Source organism: Triturus cristatus, chromosome 2_2 (assembly GCF_964204655.1).
Source record: "Triturus cristatus chromosome 2_2, aTriCri1.1, whole genome shotgun sequence".
NCBI lineage: Eukaryota > Metazoa > Chordata > Amphibia > Caudata > Salamandridae > Triturus > Triturus cristatus.
Window position 1 is genome coordinate 1,059,035,644 of NC_140582.1, and position 26,371 is coordinate 1,059,062,014.

At 47.8% G+C, this 26,371-nt stretch overlaps 1 protein-coding gene across 1 annotated transcript in view; it reads left to right on the forward strand.

The window, feature by feature from the left end:
- LETM1 (leucine zipper and EF-hand containing transmembrane protein 1) overlaps positions 1–26,371 on the forward strand; it is a 567,062-nt gene that overhangs the window by 291,658 nt on the left and 249,033 nt on the right. The window contains exon 6 of the mRNA XM_085642560.1: positions 828–1,031. Within this exon, the coding sequence (XP_085498686.1) occupies positions 828–1,031 (204 nt within the window). The remainder of the gene's footprint in view (positions 1–827; positions 1,032–26,371) is intronic.

Genomic DNA, 26,371 nt, shown 5'->3' on the forward strand with positions numbered 1-26,371 from the left:
CATAGCCAAGAAATGGGGTGCACAAGTCTCAACTCTGAAGGAATGAAGAGTAGGAATGGACATTTACATGGGGGTGGAGCGTGTGACATAAAAAATGAGGATGCCCTAAAACTTTTTTCAAGATTTGGCGTTCCTGGCTTAGACATTATAGACTAGAGCTTGATGATGGCCAAGACCGGTCTATGAATTTACACAGGCCTCGGGAAGGGATAAATTATAATGAACATATATCCGTGGGGGAGGAGGGAAGATGTGCTTAGTGTGGACTTACTGCCATTATTTCAAATGGATGTATATTGATGTTGCTAGAAACTGAGAACTTTATAAACAATGGAGAGATGTGTGTGACAAAGGTTTATTTAATGTGTACTGAAATGGAAAAGAAAAAGAAAAGAAAAATAAGCTAGCAATAAATATATTAATTTTTTTTTAAATTGCAGTAAAGTGATGCATTTATCACCTTCTGTTCCGTTTTGTTGCCATGCGCGTGCAGCCTATCTCTTGCTTTGGCTATATTTGTAAGTCTATCAGCACTCAATTTGGCACCAGACAGTAATAAAATGTGCACTTGTTATAGTTGTCTTCTCGGGCAATAAATGGAAATAAAATATATGACATGCTAGAAAAAGGTTTTAAGAGTGATGTAAAACTGTAGAATTGTCCTCTTGTTTGGACAACAGAAATCGTGGAAAGTTTCAAATTAAATGTGACTCCTTCCTCAAGGTAGTTTGCTCCAGTGTTCTTGTTCTAGCTCCTTTTTTAAAGCATCGGTTTTGAAATATAATATTTGAGCATAACACAGATGCATTTGTTTGTGTGTTCTGCAGATCAGAAGTTCTGGAGAACGGCCCAGTAACGAGGACATCCTGAGATTCTCCAAACTCTTTGAAGACGAGCTTACTCTAGACAATCTCACTAGGCCTCAGCTGGTGGCTCTGTGTAAACTGGTGGAGCTCCAATCAATTGGGACAAATAACTTTCTACGCTTCCAGCTGACTATGCGTTTGAGATCCATGAAAGCAGATGACAAAGTATGTTTCTTAAATAAGTGGTTTATAGTTTTCTTAGCAAGCATTAATTCAGTAATATGTTTCTAAACTAATGGCAAGGTTGTGCTAAAGTGTTTTGATTTATTCCTTCTATAAAATGCTTTTCGCTTCTGAGTATTTTGTAAATTTTACTTGAGTTATGCTTTGGCATGTTAGATTGTTATTTTCTACTACCTTTTGCAAGATTCACTGTCTTGGTAAGTTTTTCCTGCTGTATTGGGAAATAGCTGTTGTTTTTTTTTTTTTGTCCTCATTTGCCTTGCCCTCAATATTGGAAAAACCGACCACCCTACACCACACATAGGCACGGTTTGATATAGTGGTAGCATATATGACCCAACACCAGAGGGACTTTCGCCAACTCCATCTAGGTATATTGCAACCTGCAGGACCAATCGTAAACCTAGACAAGAACCCGGTCCAGGGAGTATTCAAAGGCATAATCATAGGAACCAGGGGGAAAAAAAAAAAAACCCGGACATTATTATCGCCAGTTAATCAGCAAATTCCAAAAAGCTAAATTATGTTTGCTGCATGATCTATTAAGGTCCGCTTTAGATGTTTCGTATAAAGACGAAAGCCACCCAGAATGTGATGGGGCTGTTTTCTCTGTCCAATGAATACAAATCTGCCTTCTAGCCAGTAGAATTGCATAAAAGAGGAAGGACCTCGCTTTGCCGATGATGTTATCCTCCAAACCAAAGATGACAAGTGGTAGAGTTATTGACAAGGATACATTTAAGATGGAGTTTAGGGTGTTCTTCACTTCTTCCCAAAAACCGGCGATGACTGGGCAATCCAAGAACATATGCACGTCGCAAGCTTCAATGCAGTTACATTTGTTACACTTTTTATCTGGGAGGAATTTGGAGAGTCTCAACGGTGTTATATATGCACGGTGTACTGAGAATAAATGATTTTGTTTTAGCCATGATGGTTTCACAATTCTATGGAGGAGGCCAAAGGAGTTTATCCAAAGATCTTCACACTGAAGGCCAGTCACCCCCCCCCCCCCCATAGCTGGTCTGGAAGGAGAAACTCCCCATCACTTTCCTCCAACAGCTGCCAATACCATATGGCTACTTCTTTCCCTCCCAATGGACGATCCACTAACCGTTGCTCCAGAATACTGGCCCTCCCTAAGTAGGGGTCTATACGTTTTTGGGATCTAGCCCAACTTTCCAATTGGATGAATTTAAATCTGGAAAGCCCAAGCCCCACATGGTCGTATAACTCACTCCAAGCTATTAATGCCCCTTCCTTAAATAGCTGACCCCATCTGATGATACCGGCTTGTTGTATTATGGATGACAGACTATCGTTCAAGCATGGTGGAAGGCCCGGCGAGTCCCAAATTGGGGAGAGATTAGAATAATAAAACAGCCCTAGTCTCTTCCTAATACTGAGCCAAGTTTTGGTCCATGACTGTAGAATCTTTAATTTAATTTTTTTGAAAAATTTCTGACTCCCAAATTTAAACATAAATCCGTCTGCTCCTAGATTCGCCCCTATTAGCATTGCTTTGTATATTGACCCAGGATGAAGATTAGATGGCATTTTTAAAAGCATCCGGGAGTGCGACAGCAGGAATGCCCATGCATAGTACAGTAAATCTGGCAAGGCGAGCCCTCCCTTCTCCCTTCTTCTCCTCAACTTCTTCCATGCTATTCTAGTCGGTTTGTTATTCCATATGAAGGTATTCATTTCTTGCTGACAATTTTCAATTAATTTAGGTTCAAATGCCAAGGGGATTGCGTTAAAAATAAACGTGAACTTAGGGAGAAAACACATTTTTACCAGGTTCACCCTGCCCGTTATGGAGAGTGGCAGGTGAGTCCAAGATTTTAGAAGTTTTTTACTCTCGGTATATGTTCTGTTCAAATTAGTTTGACCAATGCTGTCCATTTCTTGGGTTACTCTTATGCCAAGATATCGCATGGATGTGGAAATATTTACCCCCAGCTGTATATCAGGTAAATTCCAGACCATTATTTCGCTCTTGCTCGAATTAATATCATAACCAGAGATAAGACCAAACTCTTCTGCCCTTTTGATAACCATGGGCAATGCCTTTACTGGGTCAGAGGTGAAAATCAAGATATCGTCCGCATAGAGTGCTACCCGCCTCTCCCATTCTCCAAAGCTAAAGGATGGAATATTAGCCTCCTCCCGCAAAAGCTGGGCAAATGGTTCTATATACAAGTTGAAAAGGAGGGGGAAAGCGGGCAGCCCTGCCTCGTACCTCTGGTTATATCGAAGGCCTCTGTCAAGACCCCATTAATCAGCAATCTGGCCGAAGGGGCAGCATAAAGCTGCTTTATCATTTTACAAAAGCCTACCCCACAGTTGAATTTTTTAAGTACATCAGTGAGGTAGAGCCAGTTGACTCTATCAAAAGCCTTAGTTGCATCTAAGGTTAGAGTGGCCAAAGGTAGGGAGAAAGCAGAAGCGATGTCTATGGCTCCTATCAGTTGGTGTGTTAAATCGGATAGTTGTCGGCCTTTGATGAAACCTTTTTGATCCTGATGGACTATAGCACCAATAACACTTGCCAATCTAGCTGACATAATTATTGCAAAGATTTTATAATCATTATTTAATAATGATATTGGTCTATATGACCCGCATTCAAGGGGAGATTTTCCAGGCTTAGGGATAAGTACGATTGTGCCTCCCCCCAAGATTTAGGTGGCAGCTCCCCTTCTATTAGGATAGCATTAAAAAGGGTTGTCAGCAAAGGGGCTATGACAATTTCCAAAGATCTATAAATCTCCCCCGGCAGACCGTCTGGACCAGCCGCCTTCCCTTTTTTTTGTTGTCGGATAGCTTTGGTCACCTCAGCCTCTGTGATCTCAGACTCCAAGGCCTTACTTTGTATTGTCGAGAGGGTTGGGAGCGTGATGGTTTCCAGCCAACTGTCTCTTGCCTGCTGGTCATTAGGGAGGACCTCCCTATATATCTCTTCAAAAAAGTCATAGAAGGCTCTACCTATGTCTGATTTGGTAGTTCTTGTCCCTGCCTCACCTTCTATCTTAATTTCCTTGATGAATTTAAGAGCTTGGTCAGATTTTATTTTCCAGGCTAGCACTTTCCCTGCGGCTTCACCAAATTCAAATTGGGAAGTCTTAAATGCTTCCCATCTTTTGTTTACTCTCTCCTGTAAGATATTATTCAGTTGTAATTTCAGTTCGACCATTTTTTCCTGTTCCTGTGATGTTCCTGAAGGTGAGTTGATCCTTAACTCAAGGAGTTTCATGTCTCGCTCAAGGCTAGCCACCCTCTCTCTCTATTTCTTCCGCCTAAAGGAGGCTCTGTTGGTGATCTGACCTCTTAAAAAGGCCTTGAAAGTCTCCCAGACCACTGCCAAGCCTGCAGATTCTCTGTTAATTTCAAAAAATATTGAAGACTCTGTTGCCAAAAACTTGACCTCGTCATCATCAAGCGAGTCCGGTCAAAAGACCAGGATGGATAATTGGTGGTATTTTCAAATTTTAAAGAAAATTCTAGTGCAGAATGGTCTGACAGGTGCGAAGGTAGATAGTCTATCATGTGTAAAGAGTCCTTTAGGCAATAGCTGAAAAACGCATAATCAATTCTGGACTTATGTTTGAAGCGGCTGTTCCGAAAGGAGACCCCTAACTTGTTACCCGCTCTTTCTCTCCATACGTCCGCCAAACCAAGTTGTGTCATAGTAGTTATGAGGGTATGCCTAGATTTAACAGAACTACAGACTCTAGATTTTACGGATTTATCTAGTCTGGGGTTGAGAACGATGTTAAAGTCCCCCATCCAGATCACTGGATCCTGAACTAATACTAGATGATTCCTAATCGCATCCAAATGTGACGCATCATCGAAATTAGGGCCGTAGTAGCCAACTAAGGTATAAATCTGAGCATCTAACGAGACTCTCACTAATAACCATCTCCCTGACTGATCCTCTTTACAATCCAAAATGTGTGCTTTAGCAGATTTTTTAAAGATGAATATAACCCCCCTAATGTTGGCATTATGATCTGTTGAGCAGAATTTGTCGATCCACTTATGTTTTTTTAGCAGGGCAGTGGCCTCTGTTTTAAGAAGATGAGTCTCCTGAAGAACTATGACCTGCGCCTGAGAGTCTCTCAGATACTGTAAAATAGAGTCTCGTCTACCTCTCACACGCAGACCATTGACGTTCCAGGAGATATAATGTGTTAATGTCATGCTGTATATACTATCCCAACTCTCTCCTTGTTTCGCCCCCCATATAGTAAAGTTTTAACGTATTGAAAAATCTTAGTTATGAAAAATTTAACCTGAAAAAGTAGAAAAGTTAGACAAATGAGGTTTTTTTGATACAATAGCTTACCGCCCCCACACCATCCCCCTGGAAAACCCTCCCCTACCTATACTAGCCTGATGTCTGGCCAGATTTACGCCCACCTACAGACTTACCCTTCAATCCCCCGCTGCTATATTATTGAGAGATAGACTACTGTTGCCTACTGTTTTAGAAGCAAAAAGAATGACCCGTAAAAAGTGTCAGAAGAAGAAAGGAAAGTGAAAGACTTTTTTTTTTTTTTTTTTTAAATTTCTACGTGTCAAAAGTTTAACGACTATGAATTAACAGGGTCACCCTCATATACACGTAACCTAATCTAGACTCCCCCGAAAAAAGAGAAGCCAAAGTTCAAGGGCAGGGACAACTACCCATTGCGCTTGAGGGCTCAGAAAACCATGCGGAGTTAGACACAATCAGTTATTTTGTGGTCTGGGCCTGTTTTCGAATGGAATCTAGTAGGTCATCAGCATCATGAATGGAGCGAATATTGTGCATCTTGTTATTGTACATGATCCGTAAAAATGCTGGAAACCTCATCTGCACCGTGGCTCCTAAGGACTTGAATTTGTCCATTCGTTGCCCCAACTCCCACTGTCTATCCAGTGTGGTTTTGGAGAGATCCGAACGTATCTCGAAGGAGAAATCCAAGCACTTCAACGATCTGGCTTTCAGAGCAAGGTTTAGGATCTTTTCCTTGAGTGCGTAAGTCAGAAAGTTGACTAATACCTTCCTGGGTTTGGATCTTGCTGGATTCAGACGAAATGGATCTCTATGTACTCGCTGGATGTCTTTGTCTAATTCTTCAGCTGTTTCGACAAGATTTAGGGATTCTTTCAAAGACCGGATTATAAAGCCTTTAAGGTCCGCACCTTCTTTACCTTCAGGAATTTTTAGAAGTCGGATATTGTTGCGCCTGGAATAATTTTCCAAGACCTCGACTCTCTCTTTCATGTTCTCCCCATCTCTTTGAAGGGTGTGTATTTTGGACCTAGCGGCCTCTAGATCAGTTGTTAAAAGACCTACAGAGCTTTCCAGTATACCAGTTCTTTCACAAAGGCCCTCCACCTTTTGACCTAATAGCTCACAAGTTGCTCTTATGTCAATCTGATTGGTTTTAGATACTGCAAAGTCGTGCCGGATCTCTTCCCTCATTGCATTGATAGAACTGACTAGGGCCTCAAGAGTGTTGCCCACCACCGGAGCTTCCTGACCCCGATCCACTTCCTCCTCAACCTCCTCTATCGACACTTTCTCTGGCACAATTGGATTTAATATCCCTCCAGTTAACAGCTTAACTTGTTGGTTAGATGAATCATTGGGAATAGCAGTCTCTGCAGCCATAACCGCGATCAAGTCTGGAGAAGTAATTTCTGAGGAGTCCTCAGACGACGCCACTTTAGTAGGGGGTCTGGAAGAGAAGCTGGGGGTGGCATTTGGTATGAGCTGTTGTTTATTAATTTGTGAAATTTCACCCGTAGATGCGGCCATATCATGCGTAATCTCCAATACCTGGGGTAGCGCTTTAAAATATGAGCGCATTGAAGGAGCTATACCCCCTGGGGCATTCAAATTCCTGTTTATTACCTTTTTCTGTCTGGAATGTTTTTTAACTTCTTTGGCAGGGCACCCCTTAGTCTCGCCCAAACTTTTCTTATGTTCCAGCCTTAACTTTGAGGCCTCCCCCAAGATGCACTCTGGGAGTTGAAGTTTACTTTCATCCAGCCTAAGCTCCTTACCCCGACTCTTAGTCTTACTTCTTGTAGCTCCTAGACGAGGGTTAGAGATATTGTTATTACTTTTAATACTTTTGTTAGTGCTCGTTCTCCCCCCTAATTGGATCAGACACCTTACTTTCTGCTGGAGCAGAGTCACCCCAGTCCGCTGGCTCCTCCAAATCTGCCACCACTCGATCTGTCTCCAGTTCCGATGTTTTTTCAAGAAGGCGAAACCTACGCAGGACTGTGTCCCTCGGCGTCGGGATCCTTCCTCCCGTTCCTCTGCCGAGAGAAGACGTGGTGTGTGCCCTCCGAGCAGTGGCCGCACGGCCGCGCCTGAACTCCACGGCTGCTCGCCTCCAATTCGGGAGAAAGACGGGAGCAGGAGCGGAGAAAGAAGATATCGCCGGCATACACATTCACCAGTGCCTGTGAACGCCTACGAGTCGGAACGGTAATCTTAGCTTTCCGAGCCCTTAATGCCTGAATATCTCACGTAAGCCGTATGTTTGTCGGCATGGCTGATGCAGCAGCAGGAAAAATCTCAGGAGGCTGGTGAGAGCGAGCAAGCCACTCTAGCTAGCGGCCGCCATGTTTTCCCCCGCGCCGAAATAGCTGTTGTTTGCAGACGCATTTTGCTGAGGTGGGTAAGCAGTTTCTTCTAGATCCATGAAAAAAGTGCCTGTGTAAGGAGTTCTCAGGACAGCAATAATTTAGGTGCTAATCTCTGATACGACAATTAAGCTCAACAGTATTCAATCCTATTTTGTATATTTGGGTTGTCCACAATAGAGCCTTGGATAAGCTCAAATTACCAAGATGGTCAGGAAATATATGCCCCTGTGTCCTCGAAGACCATCTCTCCAACCCCATGAAACCAGGAGGGGTTTAATCACCCAGGCCAGGATAGTCAAGAGGACCCAATATATCTAATATGAGAGTATAAACTAGAAAGGAGAAGGGAGGATGAGAGAAAAATGTGGCCAGCGAGGACAGGTGAATTCAAAGCCTGCAGAAGATAAAATGGGCAAAGCGGCTAACCTTGGGGAGTACCAGGTGCCTTCTTGTGAGTCCCTTGAATGCAGAGACAAATTTTATCTATAACGTTTCTTTAAGTGCCTTTTAAATCCACTGCTTCCTGGTTTTGCCCCTCTCAGATGTTTATAATTTGTGTTATACTTATACATAGCTGTTGTCGCAGGGTATTGTTTGCAACACTCTTTTGTGTTTTAAATTTTTTCTACATAATTTTCTGCTTTCTCTTATGATAGGTAGCATTGCATTTTTCCTTATATGAAACAATCTAATTGAGCAATGTGCATGCCTATAAAACTGTAAAACAAGCGGACATTCTAGTTGAAAACAGCATGACTTGTAGACAGTGCAACATATTAGTATTCATTTTATCGGCCTTTGAATGATAAAAGGCTGAAGATCCCTGCTGAGATTCTGTACACAGAGTGCTTTATCTAGAGAACGTTAGTTTTGGTACAGAATAGTTTTCTACAATTCTATTATAATCTATACTTCTTTAACTGTAGGCCGGCAAAGGGAGGCAGTGGACTTCCATCATAGTGGGGGTGATGTGGTCATATTTTTCCAGACCCTTAAAGAGTGCTGACACTGTGGTATATCGAATGTCCTGAAGGGTGGCCAGTGTGGAGTCTTGGAGGCTGTGGAGCGAGTCAGTTCCATCAGCTTTTATTTACCTGAAGGGACTCCGACTTGTCTACAGAAACTGCCCAGAAATGTCTCATCTGTGTTTAAGTGGCTTGCACATGCTCAACTGAAGTGCAACAAGGACAAGTCAGAGGTCCTTCTGTGCGGTCAGTTTCCGCCTGCCTTTAGAGAAACCCTGTGGCCACCAGACTTCCCACGACCCAACTCAGAGGGCGATCCAGCTAAGAACTTGGGGATCTGGTTCGGAGAAGACCTTCGGTTTTCGGTGCAAATTAAGAAACTCACCGGAGTCTGCTTTGGCACTCTTAAATCACTAAGAAGGTTCTTCCCCTTGCTACTGAGACCAGCCAAGGAAATGGTCGCCCGTGCTCTCATTCTCTCCCGCATTGACTATGCCAATGCTTTGTACATTGGCATCCCTGGTTACCTGCTAAAAAAAAATTGCAAACCATACAGAATGCCGTGGCTAGACTTCTGTTTAACATCTCTGGAAGATCAAGCGTAAGACAGCATTTACGAGACCTGCATTGGCTTCCTGTGGCCCACAGAGTGCAATTTAAAGCCCTCACTCTGGCTCATAGAGCCCTGCATGGTCTTGGACCAATGAATATTAGGAAGCGTTTTGCTTTCTATGTCCCCAGCAGATCTTTGCGCTCAGACACCCAACGACGGATGGTGATCCCCCCGATTGCGCAGGACGCGACTGGGGGGTCAGTCACTCTCCGTTAAAGCAGCTATAGCATGGAATTCCCTTCCCTCGGAACTAAGGTATATTCAGGACTTCAGACTCTTTAAAAAAAACAACTTAAAACTTTCCTTTTTAATCCGCCGACTTAAATTCTTTGTTCCACTTGATCACGTTCACTTTGCGAGCCAGGACACTCTTGAGTATTTGTGCGCGGTATAAATACATTATAACATAACATAACATCATTCACTTGTGAGAATAAGAGGACTTGAACAGCAGTTCTAAATTCGGTTTCTGGGAGGCATGGTTTCATTTTCTTTTTTATATAGGCTGGTACCAGGCCATCTTATTTTCCCGGATGGTGTTCTTAGATGTTGGTGTTCTGGGCGAATAAAAGTAACTTGATGTTGGCAGTAAGTTGGGGTTCTCATCTGCCCAGTATCATGATATCAAGTTAGATTTTGAGTAGTTGTTGCTTGTTGTTCTTGGCAAATAGGAAGAATTCGCTTTTGGTGTGGTTGAGCTTTTGGTTGCTCTTGAACATCCAGATCTGTATGAAGTACAGGTGGTGTTTGCGGTATTAGATATATGGGGAGGTGGAATCTTTCAAGTAGGGTTCTGTGCGGTCACTGGTGAATTATGATGCTGTTATCAGTGTTTAGAGTTTAGGTGTCTCCATGTAGAGGATGGCAATGAGTGTGGACAATATTGAAGCTTGTGATGGGGGTCTTCTGGAGGTGCTCATTCAAACGCACTGCTGAAGGACCAGTGAAGGACATTGCTAGACTGTCCCATTCAAGACCTCAAGGTTTGGCTGAGAATGAGATGGTCAATTTTGTCTTTTAAAGGTGGCTGAGAGATTCAGTAGTTTCTGGGAGCGTGGAAAGCTAGGAGAAGGGAAGTCACCTTTATCTGCCTGCATGTAACCGTAGTCTTTCATCGGAGGCCACTGCCAAATGGATGCTGCCGTATCAGGCCTATGAGGCAGTAATCCACTTTTCCTTTTCTGGCTCCTCCACTCTCAAGGAACTTGATGCCTGCTTATTGCGCCTCCAGTCTTGATGCTGTTGACTTTCCAGTGTTCTCAGAAACTGGGGTACCTAGACAAAGTCCAAGAGAATGTGTTGCACACGAGACTACTGTAGCCAGTGGCTCTCGTACACTGATGGAAGATAATCTGGCAAGAGGATTGCAAGGAAACACAATAGTTTTCCCCAGGCACTGGATCACTCGCATGACATCCAAAGGGAGCAGCACACCATCTCATCAGTACACCCCTGCGTCAGGGCATATCAACCAGCAAAGGATGCACACTATTGCTGGGTGCTGCTATAAAAACACTGCAGTCATGACTGCCAGCAAGCTCTGCCCTTGTCATGGCTTTAAACATGGATGATGGTCAGCTTTTCAGAGCCGAATCTGAAGGATTGACGGTAGTAACCTGTTTGGCGAAATTCTTGACAGGCTGCTGAGCAAAGTGTTGAGGTTTAGAGTTTAGTCATTATGATAGAGATTTCTAGCCGAAGATTCCTCACCTTTTTTATATTCCCCAGGCGTCAAGACTGGATCTGGAAATTTATTTTGTAGTACCTCTGCACTACAGAAGGTGGCGCCGTTGAACTCTGCAGTGACTCCCTTCTGCTCAAGAAGTGATGTGCAGGGCCTATAAAGGTGCTTCTCCGGCGCACTGATGTTAACTCCTTTTTTTCCCACTCCCCTAGACACAGATCCAGAGCTTCTTTTGTCTCTCAAAGACTGCTTTTTTTGTCAAATCTGTTCTCCACATTTTCAATAGTGTGCAAGGACGACAGCCCTGTGTCCCCAGAAGGTTTGCCTGTGGTGTCCTGGGCTGAGTCATGACTCCAAGACCTGCGGGGACTGCACATTAATGATCCTGAGGCAACACTTTACGTCACCAAGCGAAAGAAGATGCAGGGACCACTCTAAGTCCTGCTCCAAGTCAAAAGCTGGGTCACGGTGCCGTTCTAGGAGACGATGGAGCCACTCTCTGGGCCGGGTTTTGTTAAGAAGTCGAAGTGGAGTTATGTCCTTTAAGCCATCCCCCCCCCCCCCCCCGGTGAAGCGTGTGGGTAGCACAACAAGTCTGTTCCCTCTTCTGAAGTTGGCCGAATCTGCAGCTGGTTCAGGCACAACTCACGTTTCTGGGACCTTCAGCCACACCACACCAAATTGAAGACTTATGCTTAGCTTTCTTCAGTTCTTTCAACTCCCTCTGGCGTGTCTTCGAGCCCCACGGAGCTGAGAGGCATACCACCTGGATTAATGTGGGTGGGGTCACCTTCGGTGCCTGCTGGACCCACTGTGCCGCTTCCACTGTGCTCCAGTACCAATGCCACACTCTGCGCCGAGGCCCAATCCAGGCCTGGGTATGTCAATGCAGACTTCGCTGCCAAAAGAGATGCTCAAAATTGTCCTTTCTGACGTCAACTCAACATTGATCGGAATTCTGTTGATGTCCCAACCAAATTTGAACAAGGTTTTGTGCTCTCGCCTTACCACCAGGTAGGCAACACTCTTTTTATATTCTCTTTTTGGCCCAGACTCTGACGAGTGACCAGGGTGATGAGTTTGCGCTTCCCTATGCCAGTGGCAATTGGTATGAGGACTCGCAAGATGTTAGTGGGATAGACACCTCCTCTGAGTCATCCATTTTCTTCCCTCCTGACTCCGGCACAGAAACATCTATGACCTATGCCATGGTTATGTGTAGGGAGGCTGAAGTCCTTGACCTCCAGCTCTAAACTATGGAGGTGTAAACAAACATACTGTCAGAATACCGTCAGCTTGGCCAGACTGCTTCTGTGCCTCGCCTATCTTTTAATGAGTCCTTGACAGGTACCCTACTAGGGGCTTGGGCGATACCTTGTACCGGCCGGGACTTTGGTTTACCAGCAAATTGTCAGACACCATTGCCCAACTCAAGTTGTCCTGGCTTTTATCATGGAATCCTTCTCCTGAGAGCCTTGTTGTGCAGGCCTCCACCAACTGAACCAACCCCAATAATTTTCCTATCACTCCCCCTGATAGGGAATCGAAGCAAGTGGAGACATCCGATAAATGCCTTTTCTCATCTGCCAGTTTGGCTCAATCGTCTATTAATGCTTACTAGGCCGTTACACTTGCGCCCTCTGGGACTAGGTGGTGCAAGTTATCTTCGCCGTGTTCTGTCACAGGTCATTCAGGATGATTTTAACAAGGCCAAGTTCACAATTTGTTATGGCTTGGACACCACTGACTGTGCCAGACAGGCTATAGGTACCAGTGTTGCCATGTGTGGCTACGTTCAGCTGGGTTCTTGGGTGGGGATAAGTCCACACTCATGGACAAGTCATTCAATGGGACTTACCTGTTTGGGAACAATGCTGATTCTGCCCTTTAATGCTTCAAGGATATTAGGGAGACTGCTCTATCCCAGGGCCTTTCTACTTGGCCTCGCCAGTATTCCTTTCGAGGCTTCGGATGAGGAATTCCTTACCGCCAGACTGTCCCTTCCCACCAGGGAGCTCAGCAGTTTTGCAGGAGAGGCCATGGTGCCCATCACCCCGTGGACAAAGTCAGCGAGCTACTCAGTTGCTAATCCCCACAGCTCCACCCACCAAGCATTTTTAGTGCACCCTTACAGAATCACAGCCAACCGATGGGAGTTAGGCTCTACAGATTCTATCCAGGTTATCTGGTGGGTAGTCCAAAAAGGTTATTCCTTACCCTTTCTTGCTGCTCTTCTCACTCTCACCCCAGCTACTGATGGAGGACCATCTCTCTATTTTGCGGCAGAAAGTGCAAGCCCTTTTGGCCAAAGAGGCTGTCATAAGGGTACTGGTGTTAGAATTAGGGCATGATTGCTATCACCCCTACTTCGGCCTATTCTAGACCTGTGCCCTCTCAATTTCTTCCTCTTGAAGGAAAAGTTTAAAATACTCACCCTGGCCCAGGTCTTGTCGGCTCTCGCCCAGAGAGCCTGGATAGTGGCACTGGATCTGCAGGATGCCATTTCCATATTACCATCCTGCTGGCCTATCGATGCTACCTGTGGTTCGTGGTGGTGGAGGAGCATTTTCAGTTCGCTGTGCTCCCCTTTGGTCTCACCACTACCCCTCTCTGAAAGTGGAGTGGTGGCACACCTTCAGAGGTCGGGGTGCTAGTTTTCCCCTACCTTGATGACTGCCTGTTGAAGGTGGGCACCCCAAGGCAGTCATCAACCACCTCAGTCAGAAAAGTAATCCGCTTTGGAAAACTTAAACCGCCATAGCATGTACACTCAAACACATAACCATATCACCAGAACATAACACCACCACCATCAAAGGGCCAAGTGCTGAACAATTTTAAAATACAAATATTTTATTAAAAATAACCAAACATGGTCACATATAAAATTTAATATTCTGTTTAAAATATATATATTTTTTTGCTTTACCACAAAGTAAAAGCATTACATATAACGTATAATACAAAAGAAGTGAAAAACAGATAAATCCGTGCAACATTGGGAGAACCTGCAAGAAAAATAATTCTAGTCATTTGAAGGCAACTACATCGGATCAAGATCATTCATCCAATATTTGATTTTTGTATTATAACTTCAATGATTACAACAAATGTGTCCACAGTCTAAAATGTGCCTTTTTAATAAAAAGCATTGACGCGTTTCGGTGGTTGTAATTGTTTAAACTCCACCTTCTTCAGGACGAGACGATATCTCCCAAACCTCAAAACGAATCTTTTCTATATCGCAGGTGTCTTTCATGTTCACACGGCAAGCGTCACCTTTAAGCAACACTGTTGGGGTTGAATAGAACTCCCTTTCAGTTAGACACCCTTAATGTTCTCCAACCCCTTTCTTTCCTGCATCCAATGGTTGGAGGGAGATTAGACCGATATATGCCTCTGTACTTCACACCGAATATCCAGGCACAAACGTGAAGCTCCTTCGCATATCACTTTGTGTGTGGGCCTTAGACCTTGATTCTCTAGTTTCCTTGAATTTCTCCTGTATTTCAGGAGTTCATTGTAGATCTTTTTCTACGGAGGCTTTGACACCCTGTATACAGACTAGTAATATCAGATTTACAATGAACTGCTGAAATACAGGAGCAATTCTGGGATGGAGCTGCCATGTGGGAGAGCTGGCAATCAGGCCTGTGGTCTCTGGTGGAGTCGTAGCTCCACATCAACCTCCTGGAGTAGAAGGCCATCTGCTTGGCGCTGAAAGCCTTCCCGTTGTCTATCCAAGGGAGCATGGTTCATGTGCTCACGGACAACACCACTGCCATGTGTTACTGCAACAAACAGGGTGGGTGAGGTTACGGACTCTATGCCAGGAGACTTGACTGAACTGGCAAGAAATTTTCTTTCGCGGTGAACCACCTAGCAGGATCTTTGAATGCCTGGGTGGATGAGTTCAGATGTCAGCGCCTAGTGGATCACAAGTGGGAATTACACCCAGAGGTGGCACAAGTTCTCTTCCCCGAATGGGGAGAACCATGGCTTGATCTGTTTGGCAGCGTGAGAATGCTAAGTGTCAGCACTTTTATACTTGGGAGTTTTGCTTGGAGATGTATTCCAACTTGAGTGGAACTGTCGACTCCTGCATGCCTTTCCGCCGATATCACTTGTGCCCAGAGTTCTCAAGAAGATCAGGACCAACCAGGCCGAAGTCATCTTAATGGCTTTGGATTGGGCATGGATTTTAGTATCCAGAACTCCTGGGCTTGAGCATATGTCCTCCGATCAGGCTTCCCATCCGGGAGGGCCTGCTGTTACAGCAACAGGGCAGAGTTCTGCACCTAGGCCTTCGCAACCTCCACTTTCATATGTGGAGATTGATTGGCGACAACTGAATACATTTGACCTTCCCCCTGAGGTGTTGGATGCCACCTTCGCAGCCAGGCGTTCCTTGACAAACTGTATGCAGCTATCGTTGGGACAAATTGGTGGTTTGGTGTGGCACTCACCAGCTTGACCCCCCCCTATACCCCTGTAGGCCAAACTGTCATGTTTTATTATTTATTCTGTCTCTTGCCTGGCAAGGTCTTGTCCTGGGCACAGTTAAGGATTATCTTTCGGCCTTTTTGCGGTTGCCCACTGAGCCCTCCCTGTTTAAATCGCCAGTTGTCTTGTGATTCTTAAAAGGGCTACAACGTATGTTTCCCCCTTCGGTGTTTGTGATGCCCCAATGGGACCTCAATCTTCTCCTTACTTATTTAATGTGTACTCCATTTGAGCTGCTCCACAGTTGTCCTTTGTGACTTTTGACCATTAAAAGTTTGTTCCTGATTGCCGTCACTTCTGCGTGTTAATCCACCTTACACTAACTTCTCAAACAATTTGGTTCTGCGTACTCCTGCCGAAAGTTCCACGTCAATCAAACCATTACCCTACAGTCGTTCTATGCTCCATCTCACCCCTCTAAATGGGGGAGAGACTCCATCGCTTAGACCCCAAAGAGCACTCAGTTTCTACATCGATCATACCAAAGAACACCGGTTGTACGATCAGCTCTTCATGGGTTTCACGTTTCACTGGAGCAAAAAAGAGACAAGGCTGTACAGAAGCATACCAACGAGTGCTGGATCGTGCTCTGCATTAAGATCTGCTACACATTGACAAAGAGGCAGCCTCCGGAAAGCTTCTGCACCTACTCCACCAGGGCTAAAGCTGCTATCACTGCTTTAGCACGTGGAGTCCCTGTCCTAGACATCTGCCAGGCTGCTACGAAGGTGTCCCTCCATAGGTTCACGAAGTATTATTGTCTAGGCAGTCGCGTTCTCCGAGAGGGACATTTTGGCTGCTCAGTCCTGCCGGACTTTCTCGCCATTCCCAGGCCCACATGCAAATAGGTACTGGTTTGGTGTCTATTCAGAAGGAGAGGAATTTGCGGCTAGAAGTCTCTGGCAGAAGAACAAGTTACTTAACTTCGGTAGTGCTCTTTCTGGTTTAGAGACTATCCACAGATTACTCATCTACTCTCCCATCCCCTGCATTGTGTGATTGAACTATACATCATAATAAGAGTCCAAGTCTAAGAATCTACACACATGTTCCAGTTTGCTTTTGGGGTTCCACATCTAGAGGTGCGGAGAGTCTCAAAAGAAACGGACGTCAGTGCATGGGAGTGGCACCATTATTGGCCCGCACGTCTCTTCCAGAGCAGAACAACGTCTGTGCAGAACCGCACAGTGGCACATTCCAGACGCAGGGGTACTGCAAAAAAAAGTGTTTTAATCAAGTCTGATGCTTGGGAATATCCAAAAGGTGAGGAATCTGTGGGTAGATAAAGTATCTACTACAAAGAGCGTTACTAAAAGGTAATCCACTTGTTTACCTGAGAAATAGGAGTAAATTTGCATTTCTGGAGTATTGCCAGGCCCACTGGAATTATGTGCCAGTAAAGCATCAAATTATGCTGCAGCATTGGTTAAATTATGCATCAAGAAAAGCCAAATCATGCTGCGGAACATCTTTTGATTGTATTACTTCATTATTTTATAAATAACCAGTTACCATTTGTGAAGGTCCTTCCACTGCTCGTGAACATATTTTTGATTCATTTAAGCTAGAAACAAATATTGGTTTTGTTGAAAAATACAGATTATGGAGCCGATTATGGATTATTCGGAAAATGTGGCACATCCATAATTATGTGAAAAAAGCAGCTGCAGAATCGCATAATTTAAGTGGCCTTGAGTATTGATGGTGTGGTCCAATTGGCAGGCATGTTTTCATAAATGGTCACGTTGTCTGGTGCATAGAAAGTTGCTTGCCAGTTGTATAGGGCACAACAGGAAGTCGGAAATCAGGAGTTGGGAGGTGGAGGATTAGTGTGTGTGTGGGGGGGGGGGGGGGGGGAGGAGAGAGGGGAGACCCGAGTCCCCCGGCCTTCTGACATCGGCTTCTGTCAGAAGAATGACTAGAGGATATATATGCTGCTTTTTCAACACTCTCTCTCGTAAGTGAACTGCATAGTTCAGCTTTGCCTTTGCTGTCTGTGGTGGGAGCGCTTTGGGGTCAGATTGCTTTCAGTGTTGCTATAATTTTCGTGTTTGAAATTACTTTCGCTAGGATTTTAGATACAAGTACAGAGGCAGCAAGAGTGTCAAGAAGATAGCCGAGTTAGTGTTTGAAAATGGATAAAGCAGTAATGGAAATCAAACCATTCAGCAAGGCAGAGGTAATTAATTGTCCACATTATTGTCCGTGTTATTTTGTTTTCAGGGTCTTGTCGTATCTGGGGTTGCTTTCTGGTGTAATTGAGAACAATTAGTTGTAATGGGGTTAGTTAGCACAGTTAGGAATTTGAGGGAATCTGATGTGATATCTGTAATAAATGTTCAGAATATTACAGTGTTCAGGCTGGCGAGAGGCACTGCGGCTCAACGTAAAACTGTGCCCTTCCAACATGAAGAATTTCTGCACAGCTTTAAAATATTTTTTTTTGCAAATTCTTTTTATTGTCATTTATTATTACAATTGTTACACATATGTATTGTCCGCATTAACATGGTACATGTGCCTCCGATCAGCTAGTATCGGTAGAGGCATTTACAATTACTTCAAGTTCATGTAGATGCTGGATGCGCCATAGCAGGTATTTGCCAAGTAAAAGAAAAAACCGGGGGGGGGGGGGGGGGGGGGGGGGGGGAATCAAACTAGGGGTCGTCATGGAGTTTTAAGTGGTATAGCCAGACTAGGGCACGCATGGTCCCTCAAGTATCCAAGTGACGGCACAGTTGTATCTCACTATGTAGAATATGGGCGCGCAGGTGGGCACGCAGAATAGGTGAGGGGGTCGGGTAGGTGGGGGCGGGAGACTAGCAGGCCCCAAGGAGGTGTGAATAATCAGGAGGGGTCTCCAGCTGTATGGGCTTCCGCAGTAGAACAGCTGTGTGTTGTCGGTGGTTGTCGCGCTCGTGATCGATTCATCATGGGCCTGAGACTGTTTGAATTGGTGTAACAGGAGCGCCCAGTCCAGGGAGATTGGAGTTTTACGCATGCCTTTCGCTTCCTCCTCTCGCACTGCATCCTCCTCGGCTGTAGCCCATTTGAGCACCGCCCCCACCCACGCTGCGATCGGGGGGCCTGAAGGGGAGCGCCAATGCATAGCTATGCAGCTTTTAGCCAATAAGTCAGCTAAGGAGACAAAACGTATGGGCAGTTTATGACGTTTCCTCCGACCGATTATGCCTAACGCGCAGCCCTCCCATGTGGTTAAGTGGGTGAGTCCGTGAGATCTCGTAGTGTCATGTGGATAGACAGCCAGAAGGCCTGGATACCTGGACAAGCCCAAAACATATGGTGAAAATCTGCGGCTTGCGCCTGGCAGCAGGGGCAAAGGGAAATGGTATCGGGATAAAAACGCTGCAGCCGTGCTGGTGTCAAGTAGGCCCTATGTAGAATGTGAAATTGTATATTCTTAAAACGGGCGTTCCTGGATACCTTTTTGGGGAATTCGAGCGCTCTTTCCCATTCAGTGTCGTGGAATGACCGTCCCGCCTCCTCCCAGAGAGTCCGTAGGGTATCTAGCAGTGGAGGCGTCAATTCCCTAATTGATTTGTACAGCCATGTGGTGAGATGGCGGTCCGCTTCCATTCGTAGTATCGTGTGAAGGACTGAGTGTGTGGGGGGCTCCCCATGTGTAAGGTCGTAGTACTGTCGGTATTGGCTGAGGAGTTGACGGTGCCGCAGGAATTGACCTGGGGGGAGGTCGTAATTGTCAACAAGTTGTTGGAATGGCCTAAGTTGTCCCTCTTCGAATAATATTTCTGCTTCAGTGACTTCTCTGGATGTCCATTCCTGGAGCATGGCAGGAGTAAAGAACTGAGTATTTTTAGGCCAGCCCACCAGTGGCAGTAACGGTGTATATGGGGGTCGGTCTGATGTCATTCGGTGTATGCGTTGGATACATTTCCGGGCCACTTCCACCTGGAGGGGATAGGTCTCGATGGGACGGGATCCCAGTATGAGCAGGCGGCACAGCTCCGGCGTCGCCACCTGGCCCACGACTGTGTATGTTTCGGATGTGTACCTGTCAGCCGTCCAGTAGGGAAGCCATTGAAGCTGCGCCGCCAGAAAATAAGCTTCAAATGATGGGGCGCCAAGACCCCCTTGTGTCGTGGGTAGTTTTAATTTTGCCAGCGCGATCCTGTGTCGTCCGTTGCCCCATATTAGGGAGCCTAGAAGTGAGTCCAACTCTTTAAAAAAGGATCGAGGTGGGATTACTGGAAGGTTGGTAAAATAATAGAGTAGTCGTGGAACCAGAATCATTTTTGCGAGAGCTACACGACCAATTGGAGCCAGTGGAAGGCTCCGCCAGAACCCAATCATGGATCGTATACTGGCGAGTGCCCTTAAAACTTAACGGTGATAAGACCGAGATAATGATACTCGGCCCCTCTCCCCCTACCACTTACGACCAGCTATGGCCCGCAAGTTTAGGACCAATACCAACTCCGAAGGAAGATATAAAAAGCCTAGGAGTATGGCTAGATAACAAACTCACACTAAATACTCAGGCAACGAAAACAGCTGCAACCTGCTTCGGGATTATCCGAATGTTGAAAAAAATCTTGCCAATATTACCCTTTGAAGCCAAGCAGGTCGTCATTCAGGGCCTTGTACAATCTAGGCTGGATTTTAACAATGCTCTATACTTAGGAGCCCCAGAGTATGTGTTGGAAAAACTGCAGAGAACACAGAACTGTGCTGCCCGCACCCTTCTCCAGATCCCTCGCAGACAGTCAGTCAAGGCAGGGATCAGATCTCTCCACTGGCTTCCAGTCAGAGAGAGAATAAAGTTCAAAGCCCTCTGCATATCGCATCAAGCATTTCATAGAGTGAGCCCGCAGATCAATCACTCACTTCTCTCCCCTTACTGTCCCGGTAAAACCCTTCGTTCCACCAATGCATTTTTCGCCGTAGTCCCAAGAATTAAAAAAGCGAGAGCAGGTGGTAGGTCCTTTTCTTTGAATGCTGCCAAACTCTGGGACTCTCTGCCTTTTTCACTTAGATCCAACCCCACCATTCTTCATTTCCGCAAAGAACTGAAAACATTTTTATTCAGAAACTAATCCTCTCCTGCCCCCTTTCACTAATCCCCCCTGCTCTCTCCTGGCCCCTCCTCAGAGTCCCCTTTCCACTACTAGCGCTTGGACGCCCGCGGGCAGCAGACGCGCTCTATAAAAATCCTTCACTTCACTTCACTTCACTTCACGATGGTTGCCATCGAAGATGTCTGTGGGTGAATGGTATAGGCGGAACCCCAGATAGCGAGGGGCTTCCGCGGTCCAGCTTATTTTCTGGTCTACTATCCAGACCTCCCGGGGGGCAGCGTTCGGGAGTAGGGGGTACACCGTAGATTTATCCCAGTTCACTTTCAGGCCCGAGGCATTGGCAAACTCAGTCAAGGCGGTCCCGAGCAAGGTGAGATCTGCTGTGATGTCCTGTATGTAAAGGAGGAGGTCGTCGGCATACAGCGATACATAATGGATGGTATCTGCGAGTGGGAGGCCCCAACCTTGTCCCTCCCGGCGGAGACGGATAGCGAATGGTTCAACGGCAAGCGCGAATAACAGGGGTGAGAGGGGGCATCCCTGTCGTGTACCCCTATGTATCGCGAACTCCGGGGAGATGTAGCGTCCAATGCGGACCCGGGAGGTAAGTTTAGTATATAGAAGGTGGGTGTAGGCTATGAGCTTGGGACCGAGTCCAGTGCGTCGAAGAACCGGGAACCGGTACTGCCATGTTAGGGTATCGAAAGTCTTTTCGAGGTCCAGGACCAGGCACTCCGCCCGTGGAAAGCGATCGCCGATCTGATCCTGGATGTGAAAAAGACGGCGTATGTTCTGAGAAGGATTCCTGCCCGGAACAAATCCGCACTTGTCTGGATGCACCAGCGGGCGCACTATTTGGGAGTATCTATCCGCCAAGATTTTCCCCAGGATTTTACAATCGGCTGTGAGAAGTGTTATGGGCCGATAAGAGGCTAGAAGTTTGGGGTCACGGTTGGGTTTCGGGAACGTTATAATCACCGATTCTCTCATGGATCTGGGCAGTTCACCAGTGTGCTGTGTCCAGTACTGTCAATAAACGAGGGGTCAGCTGGGGGGGCAAATGTGGCGTAGTACTCGAGTGGAAACCCGTCTAAGCCCGGGGCTTTGTTGCGGGCCAGGGCTCGTATGGCGTGCGTAATCTCAGAGGTTTGTATCTTCGTATCCAAATCCGACTTATCTGCGTCAGATATCTGGGGGTGGGGGGGGGGGTCCAGGAAGTGGTTAACTGCCTCTTGATCCAATGACAGGGGGCCACTGTAGACCGCTGAATAGTGCTGATGGAACGCCTGAAGGATCTCATCCTGGGATTGTACCAGGGTGCCATGAGGATTGATTATTGCCGTGATGGGCTGCACCTCCGTGTCTCGTTTAGCTAGCCACGCTAACAGTGTGCCCGTTTTGTCGCGGTCTTTATGCATTTGGGTCGCATAGGCCTGAAAGTTGTGATGCTGTAGGTCCGCGCAAGCCGCCTGGAACTCTGATTTAGCATGAGCGATCAGTGTCGCCGCTGCCCCCGATTGGTCAGCGGCCTTAGTGGCCATAGCGAGCCGTTTTTCCGCTTTGTCGAGGGCTTGCTACAGGGTACGCTTTGCCCCGGCTCTCTGTTGAATGCATTCCCCTCTGGCCACCACCTTAAAGCTGTCCCATTCAATTAGGATTGAGGATGCGGTCCCCGTGTTGTGAGTAAAGTATTCTTGAATACTACGTCTTTGCCCATGCGTGAAGACTGGGTCCATCAGACAGTCTTGTGATAGGCGCCATGTGGGGACAGGGGGATTGGGGGGCCTCCATTGAAGGCTTAGGAGATGTGCATCGTGATCTGAGACGACCCTACCTAGGTAGTCTGAGTGGCATACTTGCGGGAGAAGTATTGCTGTACATAAGAAACGGTCCAATCTGACCCGCAAGTTGTGGGGGATGGAGTGGAAGGAATACATGCGTGTTTGAGGGTGGTGTAGCCTCCATGCGTCCGTGAGTGACCAGTGTGCGACCCATGCCTTGAATTTCTCTATTTGTCTGTGAGTGGGGGGAGTGCGGGAGAGGGGGGTAGGAACGGTCCAGCCCCGGGTCCAAAATGCAATTGTAGTCCCCCCAAAGTATCCAAGGTACGTGTGTGAATTGGGCTAGGATTTTCGTGAGTCTGTCCCAAAATTTGTCTTGGTCAACGTTCGGGGCATATACGCTTCCCAGGAGGACGGCCCGACCATCCAAGAGTCCCTCCAGTAGGGCAAATCTGCCCTCTCCATCCACCACCCGTCTGAGTTCCCGGAACGGAGTTCCTGGGCGAACCCAAATCAGCACTCCGCGGGCAAATGATGAGTAAGTTGTAGCACATATAAGGCCGCGCCACTTTTCGTGTACCTTGCCTGCTTCCGCTACATTGAGGTGGGTTTCCTGTAAAAAAAGGATGGACGCTTTCTGGCGCTTCGCGTAGGCATAGATTGCGTAGCGTTTACGTGGGGTGTGGAGGCCGCGTGCATTTAGTGTGAGTATGTTGACATCTGCGCTTTTCGGTAACGTCGCCATGGACAGTTTATGTTGTGTGTGGGTCGGGTGCGATGCCCGCCATAGCGGTCGGTAAGTAGTCTCCTAGGGATCCGCTGCGCATGGGTAGAATAGGGGAGAGGTGAGCCTGGCCGCTCCGGTGTTCTGCTGTGTGGGGGTCCATGACGGAATGGGACTTGTATGAACTGGGGTGTAAACAACGTGCAAGTAATCGGGGAACAGTCCCAATGCAAAGGACTCATCGTTCGGGAAACGGTGTGTCCAAACTCCCTCCCGTAACACTGGGGGGAAAACCTGCTCTATATGATGGGGGGTGGCGACATGCATGTGTGAGGCGCGCGCCTAACGGGCATGCAGAAGGATCATTGCGCGTCACTTGTAGGACATCAAACTCTTCTCTCTCAACAGTGGGCACATAATGGACATTACTCATAAGGATACAGTTAGGTAGTCTGTTGTACTGGGTTGAGTCAAGGTGAGGAGGAAAAGGCTTGCCCATCCAGTAGCCCTTCTGCTGTTTGTGGGGTGACATTGAGGGGTGCCACTGAGCCAACCCCCGAGGCAATGTCATCGCTGTCGTTTTCGCCGTCCGATGAGAAGAGGTGTGGAGGTCGATCTGTGGATTCTGAACGTTGGGTGGAGCGCAGATCGATTACTGCTTGTAACGCTTCGCGCCTCTCCTTCATGATCTGTTCTAGATCCGGCTAGTCGTGGGCGCCGGCAGCTGGTTTCGTCTCGGTGTTGCGGAGTTTCATAGGGCGCTTTCTAGCACGGAAAGTTTTGAGAGGTGAGCCACGTCTGGAGTGAGTGTCGGGTGCCCGCGTGCAGTGTTGGTCTGCCCAGTCATGTGCCGCCTCTGCGGTCGTAAAGAAGATGGAGGAGCCCTTATGAAGGATCTTGAGGCGGGCCGGGAAGAGCAGAGCGTATTGAATGTTGTTGTCGCGCAGTCTCTGCTTCACATCTAGGAAGGATGATCTTTGTTGCTGTACCGCTCGGGCATAATCCGGGAAAATCATTATCTGTTTGTTCTCTACCCGGAGCGGCGCCGCTTGCCGCGCCGCCCGGAGTACTGCGTCGCGGTCTCGGAAGTGGAGGAATTTAGCTAGTAGTGGCCTGGGGGCTGCTCCAGGCATGGGTTTGCGGGCAGGCACCCTATGGGCTCGTTCAATTGAGAAGAACGCTGTGCGGTCAGCCGCTGGGGTGAAGGATTTGAGCCATGTGTCCATATAGTCTATGGGATTTGCCCCCTCGATGCCCTCCGGTAGTCCCAGCACTCTGATGTTACAGCGTCTCGAGCGGCCCTCTAAGTCCTGTGCTCGCTCCTCCACCGCGGATAAGCGAGTATTCCTTGGAGTGTCGTCTGGTGCGCTTTTAGCGTAGGCTGCATTTCCACCAACGTCCGTTCCTCCGCCCTCACCCAGTCAACGAGTTTGCGGTGATCGTCTCGGAGGAGATTGACATCCGTCGCCAGGGAACTGAGTTTTTCTTCCATCGATAACCGGGACAGTTCAATGGCGGCCAGGACTTTGTCTAATTTGTCCGATATGGACAGGTCTGGTGAGGGTGCGGCATTAGAGGACCAAGAGGAGGTTTTCGGCATAATTTCCGGGGCAGTTTCCGGTACTGCGTTGTGCTATGCAGGTTTTGGTTTCCTCATCGTCGTCTTATGTGGGTGGAGAACCGTTACCGTTTGATGGGACCTGCAGGTCCTTGAAGGTGCAGTGCTTCTGCAGATGAGAAAGGCAGGGCCCTGCGATGTCGGCCAACGACGGGGGCACGTCCCCGTAGGGAGACAGTCCTTGATAGTATTCTGGTTCCCACTCCCCGCTAAGTGGCCCAAGCAGGGGCCGATGAAAGACGATCCGGGTGCGGGGAGCGCCTCCGCCGGGTATGGGGGGTTGTGGGTGATGTACCCCGATAGTTAGGCCACTCTCTTGAGACCGCGCGTGCTCTCCGCTGTACCAGTGGAGTATATGTGTGTTGGAGGGTCACAGGCGCCGCCCCGGTGAGCGGAGGGCTCGCCCCAAGCCGGTTGGGGAGCTATTGCTACCACCACCGTGCAATCAGAGTTCTCGTGGAGGGCTCGCTGTGGAGCCAGGTGTCACAGAGGCGGCCATATTAGGGTCAGGCAAAGGGTGTTTTTTAGGCGGTGGAGGGGCCCAGGATCGCGGCGCCCCCACCGACAGTCGTGGTCTCTCCCGCTCCCCACTATGCGCCGACCATGCTGGGTACCTGCAGCGTCCTGTGAGAGGTCAAAGTTCACCGTGTGCCGACTCCCTCCAGCGACGCGATCCGCCGCGCCGGCCCCCCGGCGCCGCCCGGGCCCGCGGTGGGGGGGCCCAAAGGTGATCCGCTGTATCTCGTTCCGTGGGCCCACCGCCGCAGTGGTTGCGAGATCAGGACCCTTGCTGTGGGTGGTTAGTGATGTCGGGCGGCCATGCCGAGGTCAGGCAGTGTCCGACGCGCTTGATTGGGAAGGCCCGGGACCCCCGCCGATTCTTGGTGCTGCCCCGCGGCCCCTCCAAATGCCAACCGCAGCGGGCACCTTGGATGTCCAGTAGGGGGGGGGGGGGTCGTCGAGCCCGCTCCAGGCCCCTGTCGGGCACACGATGTGTCGGATGAGGAGTGTCGTAGGGGCGCCGGCCCTCGCCCGTACCTATGCCTGCGGCGTAGTCCTCCGCCAATTCGCTGTAGGATCGCGGCGTCCAGATGCCGCAGCGAGCCGGGTGCGATGCGCCAGCACCTCAGGCTCCGTCCCCACACCGCCACCGGGCCGCTCAGAGTGCCGCCGGCGCCATCTTGGGAGCCGGGTCGCGGCGCGTAAGGCCCCGTACACTGTGGTCCTGCACCGGGGCCGCGGCTGCGGGCGTCCTCAGGTCTCCGCACGCGTTGCACTCTCGTGAGAACAGGTTCCGATGTGTCTGGGGCCGTTCGTCGGCCTCAGTGACGCTCTAGGTTTGACATTAGGAGCGCCCGAGCCCGGAGCCTCAGCAGTGCATGTCCGCCATCGTGGCTTGCGTAGCCACGTCCCGCACAGCTTTAAAATATGACAAATATATGTATATCCCTTGCACAATAGGCAGTGCTTGGGCCTTTACAGTTTAGATAGCATCTGTCTGATCTCACTGCTAGTTAAAATCACTTTGTGTGGACCCCCTCCCAATTAAGAAGCTTCATTCTTGAAAAGATGCTCTTAGGTGAATACTAATTAAGCTTTCAACCAGAGGCAGCAGAAAAACAGCTTCAGGAGAGGAAATGGACTCTGCTTTCCACATTATTGACAGTGGGGGTGTGTTACTTCCTGGTCATGTACGGAGTCTTTTCAGCATCTTCCCTGAATG